The sequence below is a fragment of the Pleurodeles waltl genome, chromosome 8 (assembly GCF_031143425.1).
Source record: "Pleurodeles waltl isolate 20211129_DDA chromosome 8, aPleWal1.hap1.20221129, whole genome shotgun sequence".
Lineage (NCBI taxonomy): Eukaryota > Metazoa > Chordata > Amphibia > Caudata > Salamandridae > Pleurodeles > Pleurodeles waltl.
In genome coordinates this window covers 1283675755-1283700027 of record NC_090447.1, presented here as the reverse complement: position 1 = coordinate 1283700027, position 24273 = coordinate 1283675755, and the positions used below count along the sequence as shown (strand labels likewise).

The following is a 24273-nucleotide window of genomic DNA, read 5'->3' as shown; positions in this document are numbered from 1 at the left end:
TGCTGCCAGTAGATCCACAAGGCTGGAGCTTCAGGATGCCCTCATTCGCTTGGCTAAGACTAAGCTTTCTCGTGGGTTCAATCTAGAGCCTTGCTTGGGCACACGTATTTTAGCTTAGGCCTGCGGCCTTTGCCCTTTTACCCAGATACGTGCTCTATTTTCATTTATTCATTTTAAATCATTTTAACAAAGCCTGCTTTTAGCAGGGACGTTTCATTTTTCAAATCAGCTGCTATTCTGCGAACGCAATGTTATTACTTTCAGTGCACAACATTTTCACAGGATACCTCTGCTCAAGGTTGCCCATTGCTGTACATGATAATCTAACTAGTATTGCAGCCACAAGAGTATGCAGACAGCCCAACGTGATCACGTCAGGCCTGTTTCTCAGAACACAAACACATTTATATAAAAACATCGCACAGGCCAAAGAAGGTAAGAGGTAATTCCAGCCAGGAAATCCATCCATGCTGTCGCTACATTGCTGACCTCAGCCCTGTCTCTGTAACCAACCAAGGAGACGACGGACAGATCCCTGTTTCAGGTAATGGGGACAGGTGTTCCTTCCATGGACTAAGTAGGTTTGGGCTATCATGCTATGCTCTTGCTAAGAAGCTAGGCTTCATATGCACGTTTATTCCAATATGCCAGGGTTGTTCATTTTCTTTTCACTTATGGTAACAATCCAGATTATGCTCTGTCCCATCTTCCTAATGATTGCAGCCCATATATTTGATTGTATTGCAGCCTTTTCAATAAATGCATTGAAAACTGTCCTGCATCTCTTTGTGTGTGTGAAGGAAAGAGCGAGAAGGAGAGAGGGAGAGAGCGACAGAGACTTGTGCTAGTGACTGAAAGGAGTAAGATATGCAGATCACAACTTCCCTGAAGAGTCACCGAGTGTCATGTGTCAGACTGCAACAAATCACCTTTACTTTCTAGGTTTCAGTGAGGTGCTACTATCTAGCCAAAAAGGTTGGGCCGACAGTTAGCAAAAGGTGTAAGATTGACTCAGTCGCCCACAAACGGTGGTGCTGCCGCCCAAATCCAGCAGGTCTCGTCCCCATGACTAGAGTCATACGACAGCTTAAAGGCCCGGCTATAACCCAACTGGACTGTGCTGCTGATCACACCTAGATTGAAGTCCCCAGCCATCCCTTATAGACCAGAGATATAGAACAGAGGCTTCAAGCACCTCTTTCCCTTCACCACGAGATGGGCATCTAAAGAAGTAACCTTGGTGACTTTAAATGGATACAAACATCTGATGAGGCCTTCGTTCACCACAAGAAACTTGTATATGTGAGATCACTGGCAATTTTGCATGGAAAGCACATTCCTCACTGAACTGACTTATTGTACTGCAACCCAATCCTTCTCTGTGCTTTGTACCAGCACAAGGTTGGCTAGCCAACGAGCCGCACTGAAAAACCTGTGCTAACTTTAAACAGAGGAGGGTTGGTATGTCTCTCAACTTTCCGTAAACACACTGTTAAAGACACTGCCCCATTCCATTACAGGCAGCAGCAATACTGTGCTTGATTTAATCTATAAAAATTCAGAACTACTTGAGCAGAGAACACTACCCAAAATGAAGGATGCAAAGTAAAGAGTTCTGAAAGGAAGCTTGTGTTCCTATATTTTCACATGTATTCTTTTATTGTACACAAATATTACAAGTGTCTGAGCACTGTGTCCTCGGTTCATCAGTCACATGATACACTTCCTTGGTGCTAGTACTAAAATTAAAATTAGCACTTCGGAAACATTTTAAGTAAATAGCAAGGGGCCTGGTTTATTGTTACACCCCTTTACCATGGACGTCATTTAGGGTTCGCAGGTGCGACCCCGAGCTTGCCCCTGGCACTGCTTTTGCGGCCCCTGTCCCCAAGGAGGCAAGATCAGTGCCTGAAATACAGCGGCAGCTCGTCCTTAAGGATGTCCATTGAGACGCCATTCTCTTTTTTTTCTATCACGTTTTTATTACCACTTAAAGTGAAGAAAAGTACATGTTTCACTATAATCGTAATAAAAATGGAGTACAATTAGCTGGAATAGGACTTTCCCTGGCAGCTGAGGTAAGTAAAAATAAATGGTTTTAAATGTAGGCTGTGTGCGCTCGCAGGTGACAGTATATTTATGTGAAAAAGTGTGTGAAAATATGTGTATGTGAAAGTTAAGGTCAAATGGTGTGTGATGTCACTTCCGCTACCCCAGGCATTTTGGCGAACTGGCGTCCATGCCCTTTACCACTATACTAGATTGTTCGTCTGGACATCGACACTTGATTGTAACTGATACTTGTGCGTTATGGTACCTAAACTCAATCCAGGTCACCGCCGTTAAAGCAGGCCTTGATTGCATGAATGTTCCCTCAGGCTGTGCTCACTTCTGAGTTACGTTTTTTTTTTTTTTGGTGGTACTGTGGCTGGCGAATGATTTTCTGCGTCTGAGTTAGCGCCAGGATGCTCCGTTTTGAGTGGAAATGCGCTCCAAAGTATATTCATTCATCTATTCACTGCCTGAGGCTATGGAAGGCCTAGTGAGTTTAACTTTCCGCACCAAACTCTAACATCTGCAGCACTTCTTGCTAGAGACACCAGCACTTTCATATCCAGTGCTTGACTACAATTTAATTTCCGATCTTGACAATAGTTTAATTTCACACCCGGGTGTGTAATCATTCACCCGGGAAGAGTTTACCGTCATTGCTTGCCGCCCCAGGACAAGCAGCAGTGCTCATTATGTCTGCAGTACACGAATATTCATTCCTGTGCGCCTCTTTCTATTCCACTGAACACTGCATGATGTCACTGCCTGGGAGCGGCAGGCCACAGTGCGCCTTTGTGCATTTCCCCCAGCTATTCCTCGTCAGGCGTGCCTGGTTAGGGACAAGGAGGCAGTTTAATTTACAGGAGCGTGTAATGAGCTCTGTATACTATAGAGCTTATTCACAGCTCGCACAGTCTCCAAAGCACAGTGTCGACGCTGCACACAAAATGACAATGTACTGTTTTACAGAGCAACGCGAAAAACAAACCACAACGACTGATTTAGCTGGAAGGAAACGTTCACTGCTTATGCAAGACATTGAGAAACAAAGGCAGTAAGGCCGTCCGGTATTTTGGCTGATGTTTGGAAATAACTAAATAACTTTTCTTTCGCTGTGGTGTGAAGTGGACGCAATGTCGTCCACTGAACTTACAATTTCTGGCATGCCGACTGACGCCCCTTTACAAAACACTTCTGTGCCCCATTTCAAGTACAATGGCCAAGCTGTACGAGAGGTGTGCGGGGTAACAAACATGTCACTGACCCTTCACTGAAACTCCTCTCTGCACTGCCCGTTGTGCAGGCCGTATCTGTGAACGAAAATATGTCTTAGCATTTACAATGGAGTCTGCTCGTTCAATGTGTTAGCTTGGCCACAGTGCACAAAACATTAAAAGCAAACAGAGAGAAAAACTTTTACGTTTATTGCTTATATTGACTAAGCCAGTAAGTCCACCTTTGCTATTTTAGATATCCCATTCTTTTATCTCTCCGTGACAGCATAATGAGGCTATACACTGTTTGACTGCATTTTTGCCGAGTGCATCCCAATAAGACTTAGTTACCTGCAACAGTACAGACAACCTGTCTACATCCCAAAGAACTTGGCGCAATGAACCCTTGCTGCTGGAAATTATTATTCAGACCAATTATGTGCAAAGCGAAACCTGTAAGCTCCGAAAACTTAAAAATAAAAACAGGAGCAAGTCGATGACGATGAGAATTTCCCTCATTATCACTGAATTATTGACTATCAAATATATATATTTTTTTAAATCAGCCATGAGGGTAATCTGCTCTAGATCAACCCCAAATCGCATGCAAATTAACACACATCTATTTCGCAAAGGGTAATTAAAAGTCTGGACGACAGGCTGGGTCACTACAATTTCCTTGGGAACAATGATTTCTCAGTCGCAATCCCATTTGGCTAGGAAGCAGTTCTAATCTTCATCAAAGAAGATATAATCGTACTTCACATCCTGCTCTGCTGTCCAGGTCTGTAGGATCAGATCAATTTTCTGCCGTCAGAGAGGACTGTTGCAGACGCACCTTTAAGATTAAAGACGCTTCTTGCAGAGTACCATGTTCGATTCACTGTGCTGTTTGCAAAATAACACAAATGGCATATATGGTGATCCCCACTCCATGTATATGAAATAACTAGACTTCCCGTTATGTATGGAAAGACTTTTCTCTCACAAATGAGAATTTTATGATTGTATAACATACACATAATTGTATGTGCTAATGATATAACAACCAGAATTATATTTTATTTGTGAGCGTTAAGGGCCCAGTGTTACTCGTAGACCCTCAAGTTACTTAAAAGGGCTTGAAGTGTCAGTTTCCAAAGACTGCAGGGCAATAAACATTTGTCAAGACATATGGCTACACATACCGAAGAAACACAATTCCAAGTGAGTTGACTGAGTGCCTGTTTCAGCCAGAAGTTGTTACGGTGGTTGAATGATTGCCATGCACAGTATGCACTGGCTCACCCGGAGTCGTTATTTAGTTGCATGCCATTTACTGTGGGCAATGGGCTTTGACTGGGGAGTCTGGAGGAAGTCAGTGCAAAGATGCTCGACTCCCCTCTGTAGATATTTAAGAAGGGTGTCTTCAAATAGGTCTTCTGCAGGTGAATTTCTCAAGTGTAGTAGGAAGACAGAACATTTCTTGATTTTTATTCTGCAGAAGACGAAACCTGTAGTAATCACGCACAGGTACAAACCCAAATTTTACCCAAAATCGCTGCTAGAATCAAATGTAAAAGGCTTTATCCCCAAACCTTGACACAACAGTAAGATCACTAGGTTTCCCATTCGATTCCACACTTAGCCTTATAACTCATAAACACAAAATGGCAGAATCAGCAAACATCTGGGTGCATTCACTGAAGAAGGTGAAACAACATGTGCCTCTAAACCAAATGAAGGCAGCTGCACGTGTACTTACAATTTCCAGCCTTGACAGCAGCAATGCTATCCTTTTTTAAATACAGTCCACTTCACATGCCCCTGCCTTGCGGAACACAATCAGAGTTTGAGAGTGAAATGCCACTTGGAGTTTTGGTAATTTTTAATTTTATTGTTTACCCCATATACAATACAAGATTGTCTGTTGGAGGAGTAATTCCAATATAAACTGTTACATAGAATTTCTCAAAAGTAAGATCTCCTAAAAGGTCATAGTATGCTGAATAATAAGAATCATGTCCAGTAACTGTAAGTATGAGGTAAAAGTTGAAGTAAAAACTCACATGAAGGAAAGAAATATAGTACAATACATTTGTGGGGGGAGATGGTGTTTATTCCTCTCAGGAGGCTGCATACCACTGAAAGAGGTGGCACCACGTGAGAAAAACACCACTGTTTCATTAGTTCCTCAGAGAAAAAGCTTCAATTACGACGCATGGAGCGTCTTCTGTAATGGTAGGAATAGCGGCGAGAAGCAAGAGACATCCCCCAGGATCAGCCATATAAAGTAGAGACACTGTGACCAATGAGTCAAAGCCCCGCGAAAGAGCAATTCATGAGAGATGTGCGTATCGCCTCATAAAATGGCAGGCGCGGCCTCTCGTACTGAGAGAAATCATTGCGGCCGGCCCTATGTAGAATATGCAGAGATGGCATTAAGGAGATGGTTCTGGCGACTCACCGGCTTCACCACAGGAGACATATATGTCTCTCCACCAGCAGTGAATGCACTGGCGGTCCCAACCCTTCGAAAATCTTCCGGCTCGCTCGAGCTCAGCAAGGGCACCACCATCTTGGATGGCGTCAAAACCAGGCCCCCAACTTCACGTGTCCCTATCAAAGCAGTGCTCCACTCCACAGCACACAGCAACACTAAGGTCGGCTAAGAAAAAATGTTACCATATACCACTGATCCACCAGGAGCTTCACTGGTTATTCTCGGAGGCAAGAAAACATTAAAACATTGATAGCGTACCTTATAAAACCTTACACCTGGTGTAAGGAAATGCCTCCTTGGCATGGTTACCCCCTGACTTTTTGCCGTTGCTGATGCTATGTTTTGAATTGAAAGTGTGCTGAGGCCTGCTAACCAGGCCCCAGCACCAGTGTTCTTTCCCTAACCTGTACTTTTGTTTTCACAATTGGCACACCCTGGCATCCAGGTAAGTCCCTTGTAACTGGTACCCCTGGTACCAAGGGCCCTGATGCCAGGGAAGGTCTCTAAGGGCTGCAGCATATCTTATGCCACCCTGGGGACCCCTCACTCAGCACAGACACACTGCTTGCCAGCTTGTGTGTGCTGGTGAGGACAAAACGAGTAAGTCGACATGGCACTCCCCTCAGGGTGCCATGCCAACCTCACACTGCCTATGCAGTATAGATAAGTCACCCCTCTAGCAGGCCTTACAGTCCTAAGGCAGGGTGCACTATACCATAGGTGAGGGCACCAGTGCATGAGCACTGTGCCCCTACAGTGTCTAAGCAAAACCTTAGACATTGTAAGTGCAGGGTAGCCATAAGAGTATATGGTCTGGGAGTCTGTCAAACACGGACTCCACAGCACCATAATGGCTACACTGAAAACTGGGAAGTTTGGTATCAAACTTCTCAGCACAATAAATGCACACTGATGCCAGTGTACATTTTATTGCAAAATACACCCCAGAGGGCACCTTAGAGGTGCCCCCTGAAACCTTAACCAACTACCCGTGTAGGCTGACTGGTTTTAGCAGCCTGCCACACTCGAGACATGTTGCTGGCCACATGGGGAGAGTGCCTTTGTCGCTCTGTGGCTAGTAACAAAGCCTGCACTGGGTGGAGATGCTATCACCTCCCCCAGGCAGGAGCTGTAACACCTGGCGGTGAGCCTCAAAGGCTCACTTCCTTTGTTCCAGCACCACAGGGCACTCCAGGTAGTGCAGTTGCCCGCCCCCTCCGGCCACGGCCCCACTTTTGGCGGCAAGGCCGGAGGAAATAATGAGAACAACAAGGAGGAGTCACTGGCCAGTCAGGACAGCCCCTAAGGTGTCCTGAGCTGAAGTGACTCTAACTTTTAGAAATCCTCCATAGGAATGTGACCCCCTCCCCTTGGGAGGAGGCACAAAGAGGGTGTACCCACCCTCAGGGCTAGTAGCCATTGACTACTAACCCCCCAGACCTAAACACGCCCTTAAATTTAGTATTTAAGGGCTCCCCTGAACCTAGGAACTTAGATTCCTGCAACCTAAAGAAGAAGAGGACTGCTGAGCTGAAAAACCCTGCAGAGAAGACGGAGACACCAACTGCCTTGGCCCCAGCTCTACCGGCCTGTCTCCCCCCTTCGGAAGAAAACTGCTCCAGCGACGCTTTCCCCAGGACCAGCGACCTCTGAATCCTCAGAGGACTGCCCTGCTCTAAAAGGACCAAGAAACTCCCGAGAACAGCGGCCCTGTTCAACAAAGACTGCAACTTTGTTTCCAGAGGAGCAACTTTAAAGATCCCTGCAATTCCCGCCAGAAGCGTGAGACTTGCAACACTGCACCCGGCGACCCCGACTCGACTGGTGAAGAAACAACGCTTCAGGGAGGACCCCCAGGCGACTCCAAGACTGTGAGTAACCAAAGTTGTCCCCCCTGAGCCCCCACAGCGACGCCTGCAGAGGGAATCCCGAGGCTCCCCCTGACCGCGACTGCCTGACTCTAAGATCCCGACGCCTGGAAAAGACCCTGCACCCGCAGCCCCCAGGACCTGAAGGATCGGAACTCCAGTGCAGGAGTGACCCCCAGGAGGCCCTCTCCCTTGCCCAGGTGGTGGCTACCCCGAGGAGCCCCCCCCTTGCCTGCCTGCACCGCTGAAGAGACCCCTTGGTCTCCCATTGATTCCTATTACAAACCCGACGCTTGTTTGCACACTGCACACGGCCGCCCCCGCGCTGCTGAGGGTGTACTTTCTGTGCAGACTTGTGTCCCCCCCGGTGCCCTACAAAACCCCCCTGGTCTGCCCTCCGAGGACGTGGGTACTTACCTGCTGGCAGACTGAACCGGGGCACCCCCTTCTCCATTGAAGCCTATGTGTTTTGGGCACCACTTTGAACTCTGCACATGACCGGCCGTGAGCTGCTGGTGTGGTAACTTTGGGGTTGCTCTGAACCCCCAACGGTGGGCTACCTTGGACCCAAACTTGAACCCCGTAGGTGGTTTACTTACCTACAAAAACTAACAAATACTTACCTCCCCCAGGAACTGTTGAAAATTGCAGTGTCCACTTTTGAAATAGCTATATGTGTTTTATGTAAAAAGTATATATGCTATTGTGATTATTCAAAGTTCCTAAAGTACTTACCTGCAATACCTTTCAAATGAGATATTACATGCAGAATTTGAACCTGTGGTTCCTAAAATAAACTAAGAAAAGATATTTTTCTATACAAAAACCTATTGGCCTGGAATTGTCTCTGAGTGTGTGTTCCTCATTTATTGCCTGTGTGTATGTAAAACAAATGCTTAACACTACTCCTTTGATAAGCCTACTGCTCGACCACACTACCACAAAATAGAGCATTAGTATTATCTCTTTTTGCCACTATCTTACCTCTAAGGGGAACCCTTGGACTCTGTGCATACTATTCCTTACTTTGAAATAGTGCATACAGAGCCAATTTCCTACACCTGGGAAGATCAAGTTACTACCTATCCACTGACTTTAACTGGGGGAGGAGATCATCAAGAAACAGAGACTGTTTGCAATTGGAAGTTCTTAGGTTCAGAACTAACCAAGCATTAAAACAACCCTCCACAGGTGCAGCCTCAGATGTCTTGAAATGCTTATGGAACCTTCTAAGAACAGAGCATGACATACTATCATTCCTCCTTAAAGATGGGACTAAAATTCATTTAGTCAAGCTTCATCTAGACAGGGAACTACGGGGCAGAAATATTACAACTAGGCCCCACAATGATGATGGTTGTTTTATCTCATTTACCTTTTAGATGTCCTTCTTTCCTACCTGCCTTGTATATTACCAGACACACTGTTTAAGGTTGTTAAAGCCATCACTGTGCTTCTTCTATTATCTTTCCACCGCATAAACAACTCTCATATATCCTTACTGTACTACAAAGTGCTCTCTAAAATTCCTAAGGTCATTAGTTGACTACTTGTCTTCTATATCTTCTCTCTCCCTTCTACTTTAGTTCCATATATTACCCTACTTAAGACTCTCTTCTATTCTAAATTATTATTGCGTAACTGGCTGTTGCATTCTAAAGCATGCCAATCCTGCTTGACACAAATGCTCTATAACAACTTTCACATAAAAAAATTAAACAAAAGTGTAAACCACTGAAACACAATGAAAGTATTTCAAAATGTAGTTTTTACAAAATTCCTGTTGATAAGCGCTTGAGTGGTAGGCACGAGCCTGGCTCTTGACTGACTGCATAATGCCCTTGTCGGTATTCAGGTAACTCCAGATGACTGCCATATCACTGGTATCAATAGAAGGTGTGACCTTTTGGAGAAGAGGAAGTTGAATGAAGCAGAATAAGGAAACCACTTTAAAAAAATAAGGCTGACATGATAAGGATCTTACTAAAACATAAAATGTAGCAAAAGAAGATGGAATGGAAACAGGAGCTGGACACAGATAGAGTATCCACCAGAAAGAGTGTTAATATAGGTAAGTTACTTGCTATTCTGACAGATTCTTCTAAGCACAGATTCCCCGCTTTCTGAATAGATACAAAAGCATTACCTTTCCTGGTGGTGGGCCTGCAGATTTTCTCAGGCCAGGAAGTCCTGCAGGACCAAAAGACCAAAGTGCCCCTTCCGCCGGACCTGGCTATCTAGGCAGTACTGTTTCATGAACATGTGGGCTGACACTTATGTCGTAGCCTGCATATGTCCAAAATAGGCACTTGCATGCCAGCACTGTGGTAACAGCTTTGGCTCTGGTCGAATGAGCTTGCAGGCCTTCAAGAGGCTGTTTTTAGCCAGACTAGAGCAGATCTTTATACAAAGAACAATCGATCTGGAGATGGTTCGTTTCTGCACTGCTCTTCTTTTCTTCGCCCCAGAGAAACTCACAAAAAATGTGATTGTCCAACCGGTGATCCTTAGTACAGTTGATGTAAAAACACAGAGTTTTCTTAAGGGCTAGGCGATTGCGTCTCTCTTCCTTGCTGGATGAATGAGGAGTGAAGAAGGTCGGCACAGTAATAGATTTCCAAATGTGGAATGGTGTTACCAACCTTTGGGAGGAACATTGCCTTGGTCCTTAGCACCAACTTGTCCAGAAATAAGGCAGTGTATGGTTGGTGGACAGAAAGCTGTGCAGCTGACACACTCAACATGCTGATGTGATCGCAATGAGGAACCCTTCTTTCAATGTGAGCAATCTCAGGGTGCAGCTGTGCAGAGGCTCAAATGGAGTGCAAAGTAGAAATTTGAAAAACAGATTGAGGTCGCACTGAGGTATGACAAAGGGTGTTGGAGGGGAAATCTGGACCAGCCCTTTTTAAAATTGCAGCACAACAGGTGAATGATCAGACAACCACAGAAAAGCCAGTAAGACAGATAAATAACCTTTAACTGTTGCTGCAGTAAGACCTTGATGGGAACAATAGACAAATGGGCTTGTAAAAGATAGATATTCCTAGAACAACATACTATTCCCACTGTTCTGCATAGATGGTTCCAGGTGGGAGGAAGATAAAAAACACTCAACTGTCTCCGCTTAAATCTCCAAGAAAAGAGGTGTAAGTGTACAAGTTCGGATTCAGAACCCTTCTGCTGCAATAGTAGATCCTCCCCAAGCGGCAACCAGATCGGAGGACAAATGTTCACAGCCAGAAGTTCTGGATCAAACACACAAAGAGTAATGGTTGGAATGCTTGCAATTTGACTAACCAGTGGCAATTGCTCAGGGTAGCATTCCAACCCATTGTTCCTTTGCCCACCATGCCACCTCAGTTTGGATCCAGCCATATCCAAATCAGTCTTGACCCTGCTCCAACAGGACAGTCAAGCCTAAACTGCCAGACCAGGTTATCTTTGAACTGGAACAAGGGCAACCCAAGACTGGTTTTGCCAGGCTCTTATGTTAGATGTAGCTTGTTTCCAGTGGCACAGTGCAGCACAGGACCCACGTCTGAGCATACCCTAGCCTCAAACACAGTGAAACCAATCTTGTATTGCTTGCATTCCAGTTTGAGCTGGACAGGTCCAATTACAGCAAGGTCAAGATGGCCTTTCTGTGCCCCCTGCCCTGCGTCTCAAACTGTCAAATGGATCTGGCAATGACTTCACAACTCTACTGTAGTATCTTAATAAAATAGAATAGATACATCATTTGTATATTAAAGGTAACTGTGGTAAGAATTACAGTTATTACATACATCAAGTATATGTTTTCTTGTCACCATCATGTCAACTCCTTTCCTCTCTCTTTAGTTGCCTCCTTGAGGCACATTTACATTTCCAAGCCCAAACATCATATCGCACCATTTTCCAACAGCCCGACGTGTTATGAGATCTCATTTTGTCATAAGGATTGTCAGCCTACAGCTTCCTACTAAAGCTCACTGGAGCACTATGGATTTGTTCTGAGGCTCCTATTGGACCCAGAATAAAAACATGCATTGCCTACTGTTAGTGTCTGAAATACTGCTAATTAAACAGCATGATTAGTTCTCTGCAAACATATCCCTGCAAATACATCCCAGACAGCTGCAAGACTGCTGAAAACCAGGATGATGGAGGAGAAGCAGACATATTTGTGCTTATGCTGCACTGCCTGTGCATAGCATGCTGTTCTGCAAAATCAGAGGTTATCATCATGTGCTAAAAAAATTGGCAAAATGTAACTATCATATTTGTGGTTTGCTGATCAACAAGGAAAACAGATTTTTGACCTTTCAAGTTACACTTTAACTTTTAAATGTCCCTCATTATAGATCCTGAAAGTCAAAATACAGCTTTGAATCATTTTGGTCTATTGAATACTCAGCACTGTGGCACCATTTCAGATTTTCTTGTTTTTGGGCTTAGGTGAACATTGCCTTTTGGATAGAAATCTTATTAATATAGGATAAAAACAGGAACATCCATAGTAATCTGTAGATTAGTGCTCCTATGTAATTTAACCGTGGGATGAAAAACAACCCTTGCTGAACAAGACATGGGTAATGTTAGTACAACCCCTTTAGAAATCAAATTGCTCTTCTGCAACAATTTCGGCACAAAACAAGCCTGTGTTCAAAACGTGGGCACAAGTGCCCCACACATGAAACATTGACAGAGGATGGCCAAGGTGTCCAAATGAAGATTTCTGGCTAGAGAGTGAAAGGACTAAGCATAACTTCATCATTTACTTTTTGTTTTTCTGCATGATCTACGGAAGATTAGAATACACACGATCCACTTTGAATTAAGGTTAATGAGAGTTATGGTGGCCCAGTTTATTAGTGTTTGAAGCTGAAGGAATAGAACAAGACAAAAAGAAACAATATTGTAAAATATGTAGGACATTCGCTAATTTTAGACTCTGCACAATGGGCACTGCTGTCCAGTGCTCACTGTATGTGCTTTGACCCCTGAAACATGTATGAGTTGGCTAATCCCTAGTGGGCTTACTTAACTGTTTTATCAGGCCTTGGTATATGGTGCAGAAGTACACATATGGCATGAAAAGTTAAATGTCACCTGCGGACTGCGGCATTTATTGTGCTGCCTACTAGTGTGTGAAAGGAAAACATGGCTTCATGCCTACCATTGTACACTGACTGCTGCAGTGTAAAACCTACAGTGCAACATGTTAAAATATCCAATTTTAATAGGTAAAAAAAAAATCCCTTTAAAATCTAAGTAAAACACCCCGGCGTAAGCCTTGTAAGCTACCAGGTAGGGTGCATGGTCTTCAAAAGTGGGACCTGTGGAAAATGAATGTTGCTATAGCCTTACACTGACAGGGTGCTAAAAGCTATTTTCACTGTGGTAATCTTAACTGTGTTATGTAGAAAACCAAATTACAGATTAAAATACTAATACTGCAGTATTGGGAATGTTACAAGCTACAAAATAATTAAACCACTATATTAACAGTTATTATCAATCCAATTCAATGGTGAAGTTGGATTTGTTCAATAAACACTAAGGAAAAATAATTTTAGAAAGTTGCCCTTTGCCAAATCGCAGCCTGTTCTCAAGCTCAGGAACAGATGTGAAAGATGAGTGAAATGTCTCCCGGGAGCAAAAAATAGGCTGACTTGTTGTTTTGGTGCTTCTTAATATTTTAGTAATTTTCTCTTTATTAAACCTGTCTGCTCTGTGCCACAGCTCCCAGGTTCAATTACTAAAACCTTTGACTGGACGTAAAAAGTCAGAGTATTTGGTACTCGTAGTGGACATCAATTCACCCCAAATATTAAACCATTTTCTCAAACTACTGAATACAAAGCTTATACACCGAATTCGGCATACTAATTGTGTGCACTTGTTACAGCACCAGGGTCTCCATTTTTACCATATGCTCCAAGTAGGCTGTACCTGCTTGCTACAAGTCAATTCTGTTATGTACAGCAAAACTAAAACTCTCTCCACGGGGTCAATGATAATACCTGAAGCATGTAATAACTCTAAATTTCTCATTAAAGTTACCTTTAAGTTACAAGTGTCATATCTTTTCTACTTATTACAGCAGAGTTGTGAAGCCACAATGCCTACTGCCAGAGCCAGTAGAGAGTGTGAGATACAAGTCTGTGAGCAGAATCACGACTGCTACTTAAACAATGAAAGGGAGTTTGCTTATACTGTCTCGCCTACTAGACCGCACATGTGCTGTCTGTTGCGAGACATTGTTCATTTACAGTGAGGTTAGAGCCCACCTAAAATTTATCATTGTTTGTCTTCATTGTCACGCACATTTGCTTGCTTTTTATTCATGAGGATGTATGGACCTTCCTTCCTCTACTTGTGTTTATCCCTCCCCTGGGGCATGGGTGCATCAACTGTGTCCTTTCCTTACTCATTTATCAGGCGCTAATTTTTATTTCCTTATGTTTAAGCACTTCACAATAGTGCATTTGTTTTCTAGCTGTCTTCTTCATTTAATTCTCTATCCCCGCCTCGCTCCGGGTTTCCTCTGGTCCCTATCCGTGTCTCGACCACTTCCCTTCTCACACATGTGCTTTTCCCCACCAGCTTTACATTGCTCATTTCAGCCATTTGCTGCCCTTGTCTAGCCTTCTACTTTTCTCTGTATCCTCCTCCACCCCTTGTCACTGTGTAGCTTCAGCCCCTCTAAACACACCCTCCCATGCTGCTTCCACCCCAGTTACTTCTGGCCCCCAGTCCTTCATAGGGCTTCGCCCTCCCCTGCTTTAAAAACACTTTGACGATTTTTTTCTTTTTATTTACCAATAACTAAAATGAAAAAAGCAGCCACAACGTTTTGTAGTCCTGTGCATTTTGCAATGTATGCATTGCAGAAAAATTACTCCCGACTTCCTGTATCTATCTTGCTATCTTTTCCGACCAACATACTTACCAACTTTCTTTGACCAAAATGAGGTTAGCAACTTTTCAGATTTTAAGACTGCTCTTGAGCATAATGAAGACATTAACAAACCGACCACATCACTAGAAATTGCATTGCATTATATCGAACCCAGATCAAAGGAAGTAACTGTGTGGCTTTAGCCAGCTGACATCTGAAAAATAACTGACATAATTGTGTGATGATTGAACACTGATGTCCTCGTCTTCACTAACACATCTCATCATCAACAACCGTAAGAGTGTAGTGCACTGTAGTCAGCTAGTGCCTCCAGCAGTATTTGCACGGCATGATTTTGAAGATACTGCAGCTTCCAGAGAGTTTTTAGTAATTCTCAGCAACTACTTCTCTACAGCTGTCTTAAAGGCAAAATGGGGCAAACAACATATGTGCATGCTGTACTGTTGACAAAAACATAAGTCTATTGCTTAAGTCAGTAGTGTTGGAAAGAAAAGATTTTGGCCATTTGCATTGATTTACCTCTGTAATGCCACATCTCTCTTTTTTTCTCCTATCCCATATTTCTGTTCCTCTCATCTTGTGCGCTCTCACGCTTTGGTATGCAGATAATTCACTGCAGAATCTTAAATGCGGGTGAATTCCTTGTGGAATATTCCACTCTTGTCTTTTCAGCACAGGGATGCAACAGAGTAGAAATGTAAGCATTCTGACACCTAGTTGACAACATGCAGATACTAGCAATTCCCTCTAAATGCTGTAGTGAGCAAGGTGGTGCATGTTGGCCTACAGGCGCTTTTTGAAAGCTGTTTAAAAAAATCCTTCACTGTGCTGCACAGCATAGTTAAAAGGAACTGGCAAAGCTAATAGGTCAACACAGATCTAGAGATACAATTTTCCAAAACTTTATGAGTGGCTACAGGAAGCTTTTGATATCCTAATACCACTCAGAAAAACCAAACAGGACAAAAGAAAACCAACACCTTGGAGAAACACAGAACTTAAAAAGATAAAGCAACAAATCAGAGAGTTGCAGCGGACCTGGCTCAAAACAAACAACAGTCAAAGACAAATTGCAGCTACACAAACTTAAAAGAATATACAAATCATCAATCAAAAAAAGCTAAAAAACAAAAAAAAGGTACTACTCAGACAGAATGCAAAATGCTAAATCTGCAACCAAAGAATTTTATAAAATTCTCAATGAATTTTGAAAACCTACATGCATGGAAGGAAGTCATCCCACTACTCAAGATTTCACAAACAAACTGGCAACTCATTACACAACCAAGGCAGAAACTTTGGACTCCTATTTAAAACAGAAGAAAACCATCAGCACCAACCCCTTTCCTAAAATACCCTCTAAGAATAAACAAACCCAGCCTTTACAGTCCTTGAAACAAATATCACAAGGTGAATTTATGGATTTGGTCAAAGCAAGCAGACCTTCCGGTTGCCCTTCTGACCCTTGCCCGCCACACATCTTCAAGAACATTCTTTTATCTACTTCTGCTGCTACGCCTGCAAGACGAATCATCAACAACTCTAACTACAGGAACTTTTCCTGTATACCTGAAAAAGGCATACATATGACCTTATTAAAGAAAACAAACTTAGACCCGCAAGACCCCAACAACTACAGACCAATCACAAATGGACCTTTCCTGGGCAAACTGACAGAAAGAGCAGCATTCACTCAGATGTCACAATTCATTGAAGACAATTCTATACTTTCAGAGTACCAAACTGGATTCTGCCCAAGAAGAGGCACTGAATCAGTACTCATAGCAATGTGGGATGATCTTAAAAACACAGTCGACCGCAATGGAGTTGCTGCACTACTTCTTTTGGACCTCTTGGCTGCCTTTGATACGGTTGACCATAACACCCTAATTCAAAGACTCCACGAAGTCGGCATAGAAGGGGCTGCTCTCAACTGGATTACATCCTACCTTCAAAAATGAACTAATATCATCTATTCTCCCCCCTTCTCGTCCAAACCCTACCTCACAAAAACAGGGGTCCCCCAAGGATCAATCATCTCACCTTTGCTTTTCAACATCTACATGATACCATTACCAGAACTGAGCAATGACTTTCATCTCACATGCTACAACTATGCAGATGACACACAAATACTACTTAAATTTGAATGCCCCAAAAACATTGAAACCTCACTAACCTTCAGTTGCCTCAGAGCCGTTGATCAGTGGATGACTTGGAGCCATCTCAAACTAAATGTCTCCAAAACAGAAATACTCATATGTGGTGACTGGAAAAATTATGACCCACTGTGCGCCTGGCCTGACGATCTCGACCACCTCCTCAATCATCCAAGGAAGTTAAAAACCTTGGAATGACCATGGACTCCAAGTTAACAATGAATGCCCAAGTGGACAAATTAGTACAAACAAGCTTCATCACCTTGAAGACTCTGCGATGCATCTTCCCCACCTCGGATTTCCACACAAGGTGCAGGCTACTATCTCGCTTGTGCTATCCAAACTGGATTATACCAATGGCCTTTACCATGGATCATCTCTATTATGAAAAAACTACAATGTATTCAGAACTCCGGCAACCAGGCTACTATTACATGTAAAGCCACAAGGCCACATCTCCTCTGTCTTGAGAGCACTACAATGGTTACCCGATGCCGGAAGATGCACCTTCAAGCTGCTTTGTATCACCCACAAAGGTATACATGGAACAGGACCGCTTTTTTATCAGAAACAAAATAACCAAATACATTCTACAAAGAAACTTCCGCTCAAGACTGGCACCCCACCTTAGAACACCACCATACAAGTAAAATACTATAGGTGGTACATCCTTCTCCGTTCAAACAGCCAAACTATGGAATTCATTACCCCCAACTATAAGATCAACAGATAACTATCTTGTCTTCAGAAGACTACTCAAGAGTGGGCTTTTTCCTTCATAACCACCATATTCAAACAGCTATGGACTGCATATGCCTGTGTTGATAAATATTTTTTATCTGATTATGTGTATATTCTAGATATATATAGTTCTTTAGAAAATATGTATCGCTATTATGTCATGTCATAACAATAAACTACACACGTACTCTTTAAACCTGTTTAATGTATATTTATTCACAGTTTAAATATGTATATTTATGTATATATATGTGTGTATATGTGTGTGTATTCATGTGTGTGTGTATGTGTATATATATATATATATATATGTATGTTATTCTATGCTTAACATGTGCATAGGTCATTGCATAGCTCCTAGATTAGTTGTTGTATTAGATACTTATGAATCCCTGCTCTCATTTTATATCACACTGATCAAATGTTTATTATCTCAGGTATTTGGCTATTCAAAAATTGAGTAAAGATAAATAAATGTTAGAAAAGTACACTTATTATTTAACTTCAAATTTTACAAATCTTGAAAGTCTGAGTTTATACAAAACTACTTTTCTTCTCATATTATACCCACTATTATATTCCATGGACATATATTCCCTTACTATGTACTTACATATCTATTTATTTATTACTCTAGTCCTACTGTACTAGAGAAAAAAAATATATATATATCTATACATAAAATTCAAATAATAAATCTGAAAAATATATAATAATAAAGAATAAATAAATTAAATAAAAATAATGATCAAATATATATAAATTATAAATAAAAAAATATTATATTTTTACTCATGTGTAAGCTTTACTTTGTCTACCCATCACCATATGTCATGTCACTATCAATCTATCCTCCATTCCCACTCTGACTCATCCCAAATCCATTCTACTACTTTCATCTCCTAAATAACCCTGCCTAAAGCTCTTCCTCCTCTTCCACATCTAACTCACCCAAACCTCAGTTTACTACCATGATCTCCCAAACAACCCTACTAAATTCTCCCTCATTTATCTCACCTTTAACTCATCCAAAACCCCTCCTGCTACTATGATCTCCCTAACCCTTTCCACAGACTCTTCCCTCCTCCATCCCCCCTTTACTCATCCCAAGCCTAAATCCTATTACTATAAACTCCCAATTAACACTTCTGGATTCTTCCCTCCTCCACCCCTCCATTACTCCAGTCAATCCAACTAACAAACTCACATATCTGCGTCTCAAATTAACTCATAATAATACTAAAACTGTACTCATATTTCCCTATGCTAATCCACCACTAATTCCTTTTGGGTTCCGGAGTAGCGTGCTACTCGCGAAAAGTGCTTCGACCAGGGGTAGTAAGCGCTATATAAATACTATTACAATACAATACAATACATAGGTGAGACTTATTTGAATTTGCCAATGCGTGTTAGCTCTTTCTTCTGCACTACTTTATCCCGGAACTGTTCAGTCAACCGCTGATAAGCTGACGTCTATGGAAGCATGCTTATTTTTGCCCTGTTTGAGTTCATTACAATAAAAGCCAAAAAATATGTGTGTGTTAACAAAACATTCTGAGATACACACTGACTCATTTTATACCAGGCTTGTTTATTTTCACAGTACTGCATTAATACTTATTCGACATACTTGCAGTGCAACCTTAGCATGCCAGGCATAAGGTGGAAGCAAGATTTGAAAGAGGACTCGGAGGTCTGGGATAGGCTGGTGCACTCTGCTGTACTTTAGAAGAATACTACAAGTCACCTCGGAGAACCATGACTTCATAAATTAACTCAGCCTTGAGCGTTTGTTCCTCTGTATGTTCATGAAACTCCACAGCACCATGTCATTTTATCAGCTGGCAATATGTATTATGATGAATGGCAATTGCTAACATGACAGGGGTCAACACATTTTATGAACTTTGTAAGGGAATCTAATAAAATGATGATGAATCGGGATCAGACTAGGACAGAGCATAGCCCTGGGCACCAAAATAAAGGTGCACTCTATTAGAGAAGCAGAAAGCTAAAAAGAGGCCCACAATTGCCAATTGATGCAATTTTGAACGTGTAAAGACATGCTGCGTAGGTGTTTTGCATGCTATGGGAGACAGCATACATTTCTGCTTGTTGCAGGACATGTTTGCTTCAATATCAGAGAATTTAACGGTAAAAACTACCACACCATAAAACAGTGCACAAACAGCGGTCAAAACACTGACCTTTCAGACCAGCCCTCCTGGCACTGCCAACTTGCCCTAGAGGCCAGTCCCATCCTGTGATGAATGTACTGAGTAGTGTGATGAGTGTATGAAAATATATCATAACGAGCATCAGCAAATACTGGGATGAAGGAAACAATTAATGTTTTGTTACAGTAAATATTATGAACCCGATTGCCACTTACTATAATTATGAGTGAAACAATATTAGGATGAGAAGTGGACATGAGATGTGGCACTTAATATGAGAAACCAATTCATATCATAATGAGTGGAATAACAAATATTGCGGGAACAGTAAGTATGTATTGGCTGAGGAGTTATCACCTACTATATGTGAGACCCAATCAACATTAGGAAGAAGCACAGTAAAGCTTGTAATTAGAAGGACCAAATAATGGTAATAAGAAGCCCAGGTAAAATGTATGAGACGGTCATAAAGGTTAAGATAGTTATATCCATGTTATGATTAAGGAACAATATTGCGATGACGAGTAAGAAATGATTACGACTTAAAGCCCAATATACAGTGAATGTTATTAGGGGATCAATATATATAACGATATCAATAATGCGTTCGGAAAACAATAAAAATGTACACAGGACAATAAGCACGTTCATGAGAGGCAGTGAATATGATATAATTGAGGCCCGGCACGAAATAAATTAACACTGTGAGACATTGACAATAAGCGTGGTGAACCTCAATTATTAAGATGACGGGCGTTTTGTATCTTATGGTGAAACTATACTTTACGTTGGTTGTGAAATTAAAGCATTTTGTGAGACATTTGCTACAGAGGGAATCAGTGAAAATGAGTGAGCAAAGAATACCATGACAGGAGGGAGTTGATGAGAAGCTTGCAAAGAACAAACATCACGATGGACGGGCAAAGTATCCTGATGGGACACGAACATCATCACGAGCCATGAATATTAAAACAAAAAGACTAACATTATTAATAAGGTTTGTGATACAGAGGAACATTCTGTGCATGCTCAACGATAAATTAATATGCGAATGGACTCAACATTCAAGTAAATACAATGCTATTCAAATAAAGCAATGAACATTCTAACGCGGAGATTCATTCGCAGTGCGATGGTGAGCGGCGGGGGCACCGAGGATACTGCGGGTCAGACCTCTCTCAAACTCTTCCCCGGACGCAATCTCACCCCTCTGCCTTTAGTCCAGACGAGAGCCGCCTCTGCTGCGCCCATCTGCGGCTCAGGCTGCAGTGTCCCTCCCCCCGCTGCGGAGCTGCAGGCGCGGACAGCCCCCTTCACCGGACGCCGGTGATCGCTGCTTCGGTACCTTGGTGGTCCTGATGTGCTCCATGGCGGGGCTACGCGGCGGCCGCGCCCCGTGCTGCCTCGGGTGCCCTGATGAGCCCGGCTCCTCGGCGCTTCCTGCTCCTTGTTGCCGGATTGCTGAGAGGCGCTTCCTGAGCCCGGCACTTCTGTGTTGTGTTGCCGCGAGGGAGGAGGGAGCGGCGCCGTCTAGGCTGCCAAGTCAGAGCGCCTTCTGGCGGCTGGCGAGGGCAACTCCGGGTAGCCAGGGACTGAGGCGGCCGCACCGTGCTTGAATTAAACCAGTGGTTCCCAACCTGTGGTCCGGGACCACTGGGGGCCCGCGACGACTTAGAACATTAAATAATAATAACAGATTAAGTAAGTGTATATAAGTAAAGTGGCTAACTGTACAATTGAAAATGAATAACAAGTATTGTACATGTCAATGAATTTGAAATTGAAGGCTACAAATTTAATTGGTATACTCCGTGGGAGCAGTGCAAGTGCATCAAACAGAACAAAGGCCTCCATTACGAGTTTGGCGGGTGGAAAAGGCCGCCCACCAAACTCCTGCGGTCAGATCTCTGCCAGTCTGATAACCTTCTCACGGCCCCTATTGCGAGTTTCCTGATGGTTCTGCAAGTGGGCGGAAACAGAGTTTCCACCTGCTGGCCCAGCGGGAAAAATGGCAACAACATTGACGCCGGCTCGAAATCAAGCTGGTTGGAATATTACGGTGCGTAGGGTGCAAGAGCACCCGTTGCGCTTTTCAATGTCTGATAAGCAGATAGTGAAAAGTGCGACGGGTCTGTCCGTGGGGGCCCCTGCACTGCCTATGCCAAGTGCATGGGAAGTGCAGGGGCTCCCCACAGCCCATCTCTGCCAGCTTTTACAAGGCAGTGGAACCGCCATATAAAAGCTGGCGGAGAGGGGGGTCATTAATCCCCAGGGCGGTGCTGCATGCAGCAAAGCCCTGGTGGATTAGGACCGCTGGTCCCTCCAGTGTATGGAAACTGGCGGTCCAACCGTGGCCGAACCGCCACAGTCATAATGTGGAGGTCTGACCACCGCCAAAGCGGTTCGACCACCGCTTTGGCGGCAGTCAGACCGCCACCGCGAGTCTGGCGGTCCTAGGACTGCCAGACTTGTAATGAGGGCCATAGTATGGACAATATGTGGCTTCAGTTCAATTTAGAAAATCTCCAACCTTCTTTTTAAAATTTCTGTTTTTATTTTTTTTATTTATATTCCGCCGCCCGCCTGGCGGGAACCGCCATATGGCCGCTCCGCGGTCGAAAGACCGCTGGGGCCATTCCGACCTTCCTGCTGGGCCGGCGGGCGCTAACATTGTTAGCGCCCGCTGGCCCAGCGGGAAGGCGGCCTGCAACATTGAAGCCGGCTCCGAATGGAGCCAGCGGTGTTGCAGGTGTGCGACGGGTGCAGTTGCACCCGTCGCGCTTTTCACTGTCTGCTAGGCAGACAGTGAAAAGCAGGCTGGGGCCCTGTTAGGGGGCCCCTGCACTGCCCATACCATTGGCATGGGCAGTGCAGGGGCCCCCAGGGGCCCCAGGACACCCGTTCCCACCATCCTGTTCCTGGCAGTAAAAACCGCCAGAAACAGGCTGGCGGGAAGGGGGTTAGCAGCGCCGCCATGGCGGATTCGCCCAGCCGGGGGAAATCCGGCGGGAAACCGCCGGACCCGGTTTTCTGACCGCGGCTTTACCGCCGCGGTCAGAATGGGCAGGGAAGCACCGCCAGCCTGTTGGCGGTGCTTCCGTCATCCGCCGCCAGGGTCGGAATGACCCCCAAAATGTGTTATCATTTGTGTATGTGTTTGCTGAATGCTTGTTTCTGTATTTTTTGTGTATTGTTTTGCATTTCAAATCATCAACAATGTTAAGGCCAAGGTCCCCGGCTTCCAGTAATAACTCAGTGAGGGGTCCCCAGATTCCACTGATGATTCAGTGGGGGTCCCTGAGTTTCAGTAAAGATAAAGTGGGGGTCCATGTAAGTCAAAAGGTTGGGAACCAATGAATTAAGCAATTTAATGTACAAATTCTTTATTGTCGTAACTAAACACAGAAGTGTCGGCATTGAGGAGGTTGACCGGTTTACATTAGGTGCGTCAGTTCTCTCCCCCATTCAACCTGCCGGACCACTTCAAGGTGGGTGGTGTCAGGTATGTAGACACAAAGCTTCACCTTAGCCAAATGCCTTTTGCGGGCCAAAGAAGTGATCTGGTCCACTTTGATCATAGATAATTTTCATTGATTCTTCCTTCATACTACTTTATTGGCAGGTTTGATACTCATTTTCCACATGGGCTTTTGACAGTGATAGTATTTGCATTGTTGTTCTGTCTCCCTTTAAGAATGTCAGGCCTAGGACTTTAAGTCGGCCGGATCCTGTCGGGTCTCAGACCCATCAGTAATTAAAAATACAGTTTGAAACGCGTCCCATTCCCATGCAACAGGCACGTTTTCTATGTTTGTGATGAGTAAAAACTTTCACTAAACAAAACACAAACTTCTACAGCATGTAAATCAATCACTACAGTTAACTTGACATTTTTATTATCATTTGAAAATTGCAGATCATGTGGAGAACTCTGCAGCAACAGCCTTCAAAGATGTATAAATATTTAAAGTGAATTGTCCCTGAGCTTGGGCCCCTGTGCTGCGGCACTGGTCAAATAGCACTGGATCAATCTATTAATATGTTTTATTTTTCTAATCAAGGCAGTCTTGGTCCCCTTGAGGTGGAGTGATGACTCAGCCACCTCCCCACTCCACGGACCACAGGTTAAGAATCACTGCTGTAAAGGAAAAAAACAGTTAAGAAACATGTTGCCCACTCGTTTTTGATCCCTGGGAACATTATATTCTGAAGGGTCCTTATTGTTTCTTACCTTCACAAGGGTCCTTTTAGTATAAAAGCTGTGGAAGCCTTTAGTGAATTTTCATCTTTCTTTGGCCAATCTACCCTTCATGGACTCCTCTCCCCACTATAGTCTGAGGGTCTGAATCTGGTGTTCTAGACTCATAGGATAATTAAAAGTAAACACTGGTAAAGAGCCCCCTCGCGATGCCCGTCGGGCACTGCAGCACCTGCCCAACAAGGAGCACAGCCCTATGAGGAAGCATCAGCCAATCGGCGGATAAGGGCTTGTGCTTCCTAAAAATGGTGCCTGGTTCAATTACCCAAAGTGGACTGAATGGACCTTCATGACAGAACTGCATACCTACTTATAAATAGGAACGTATATAACTATGTCATGATTTTAATTGGTGCCTCAATACAGGAAAATTCACTACAGGCATTGTGTCAGAATCCCTTTCAGAGGGCCA

At 43.6% G+C, this 24273-nt stretch overlaps 1 protein-coding gene across 3 annotated transcripts in view; it reads right to left on the bottom strand.

The window, feature by feature from the left end:
• Positions 1-24273, bottom strand: part of MTMR6 (myotubularin related protein 6) — a 256696-nt gene that overhangs the window by 199956 nt on the left and 32467 nt on the right. Inside the window, exon 1 of one of the 3 annotated variants that reach the window (XM_069202237.1) lies at positions 20949-21120. The exons of 1 other annotated variant lie outside the window; for it this stretch is intronic. In XM_069202237.1, coding sequence (XP_069058338.1) covers positions 20949-20972 — 24 coding nt within the window. In that variant the 5' untranslated portion in view covers positions 20973-21120. One more of the 3 variants, XM_069202236.1, reaches the window with a different exon arrangement.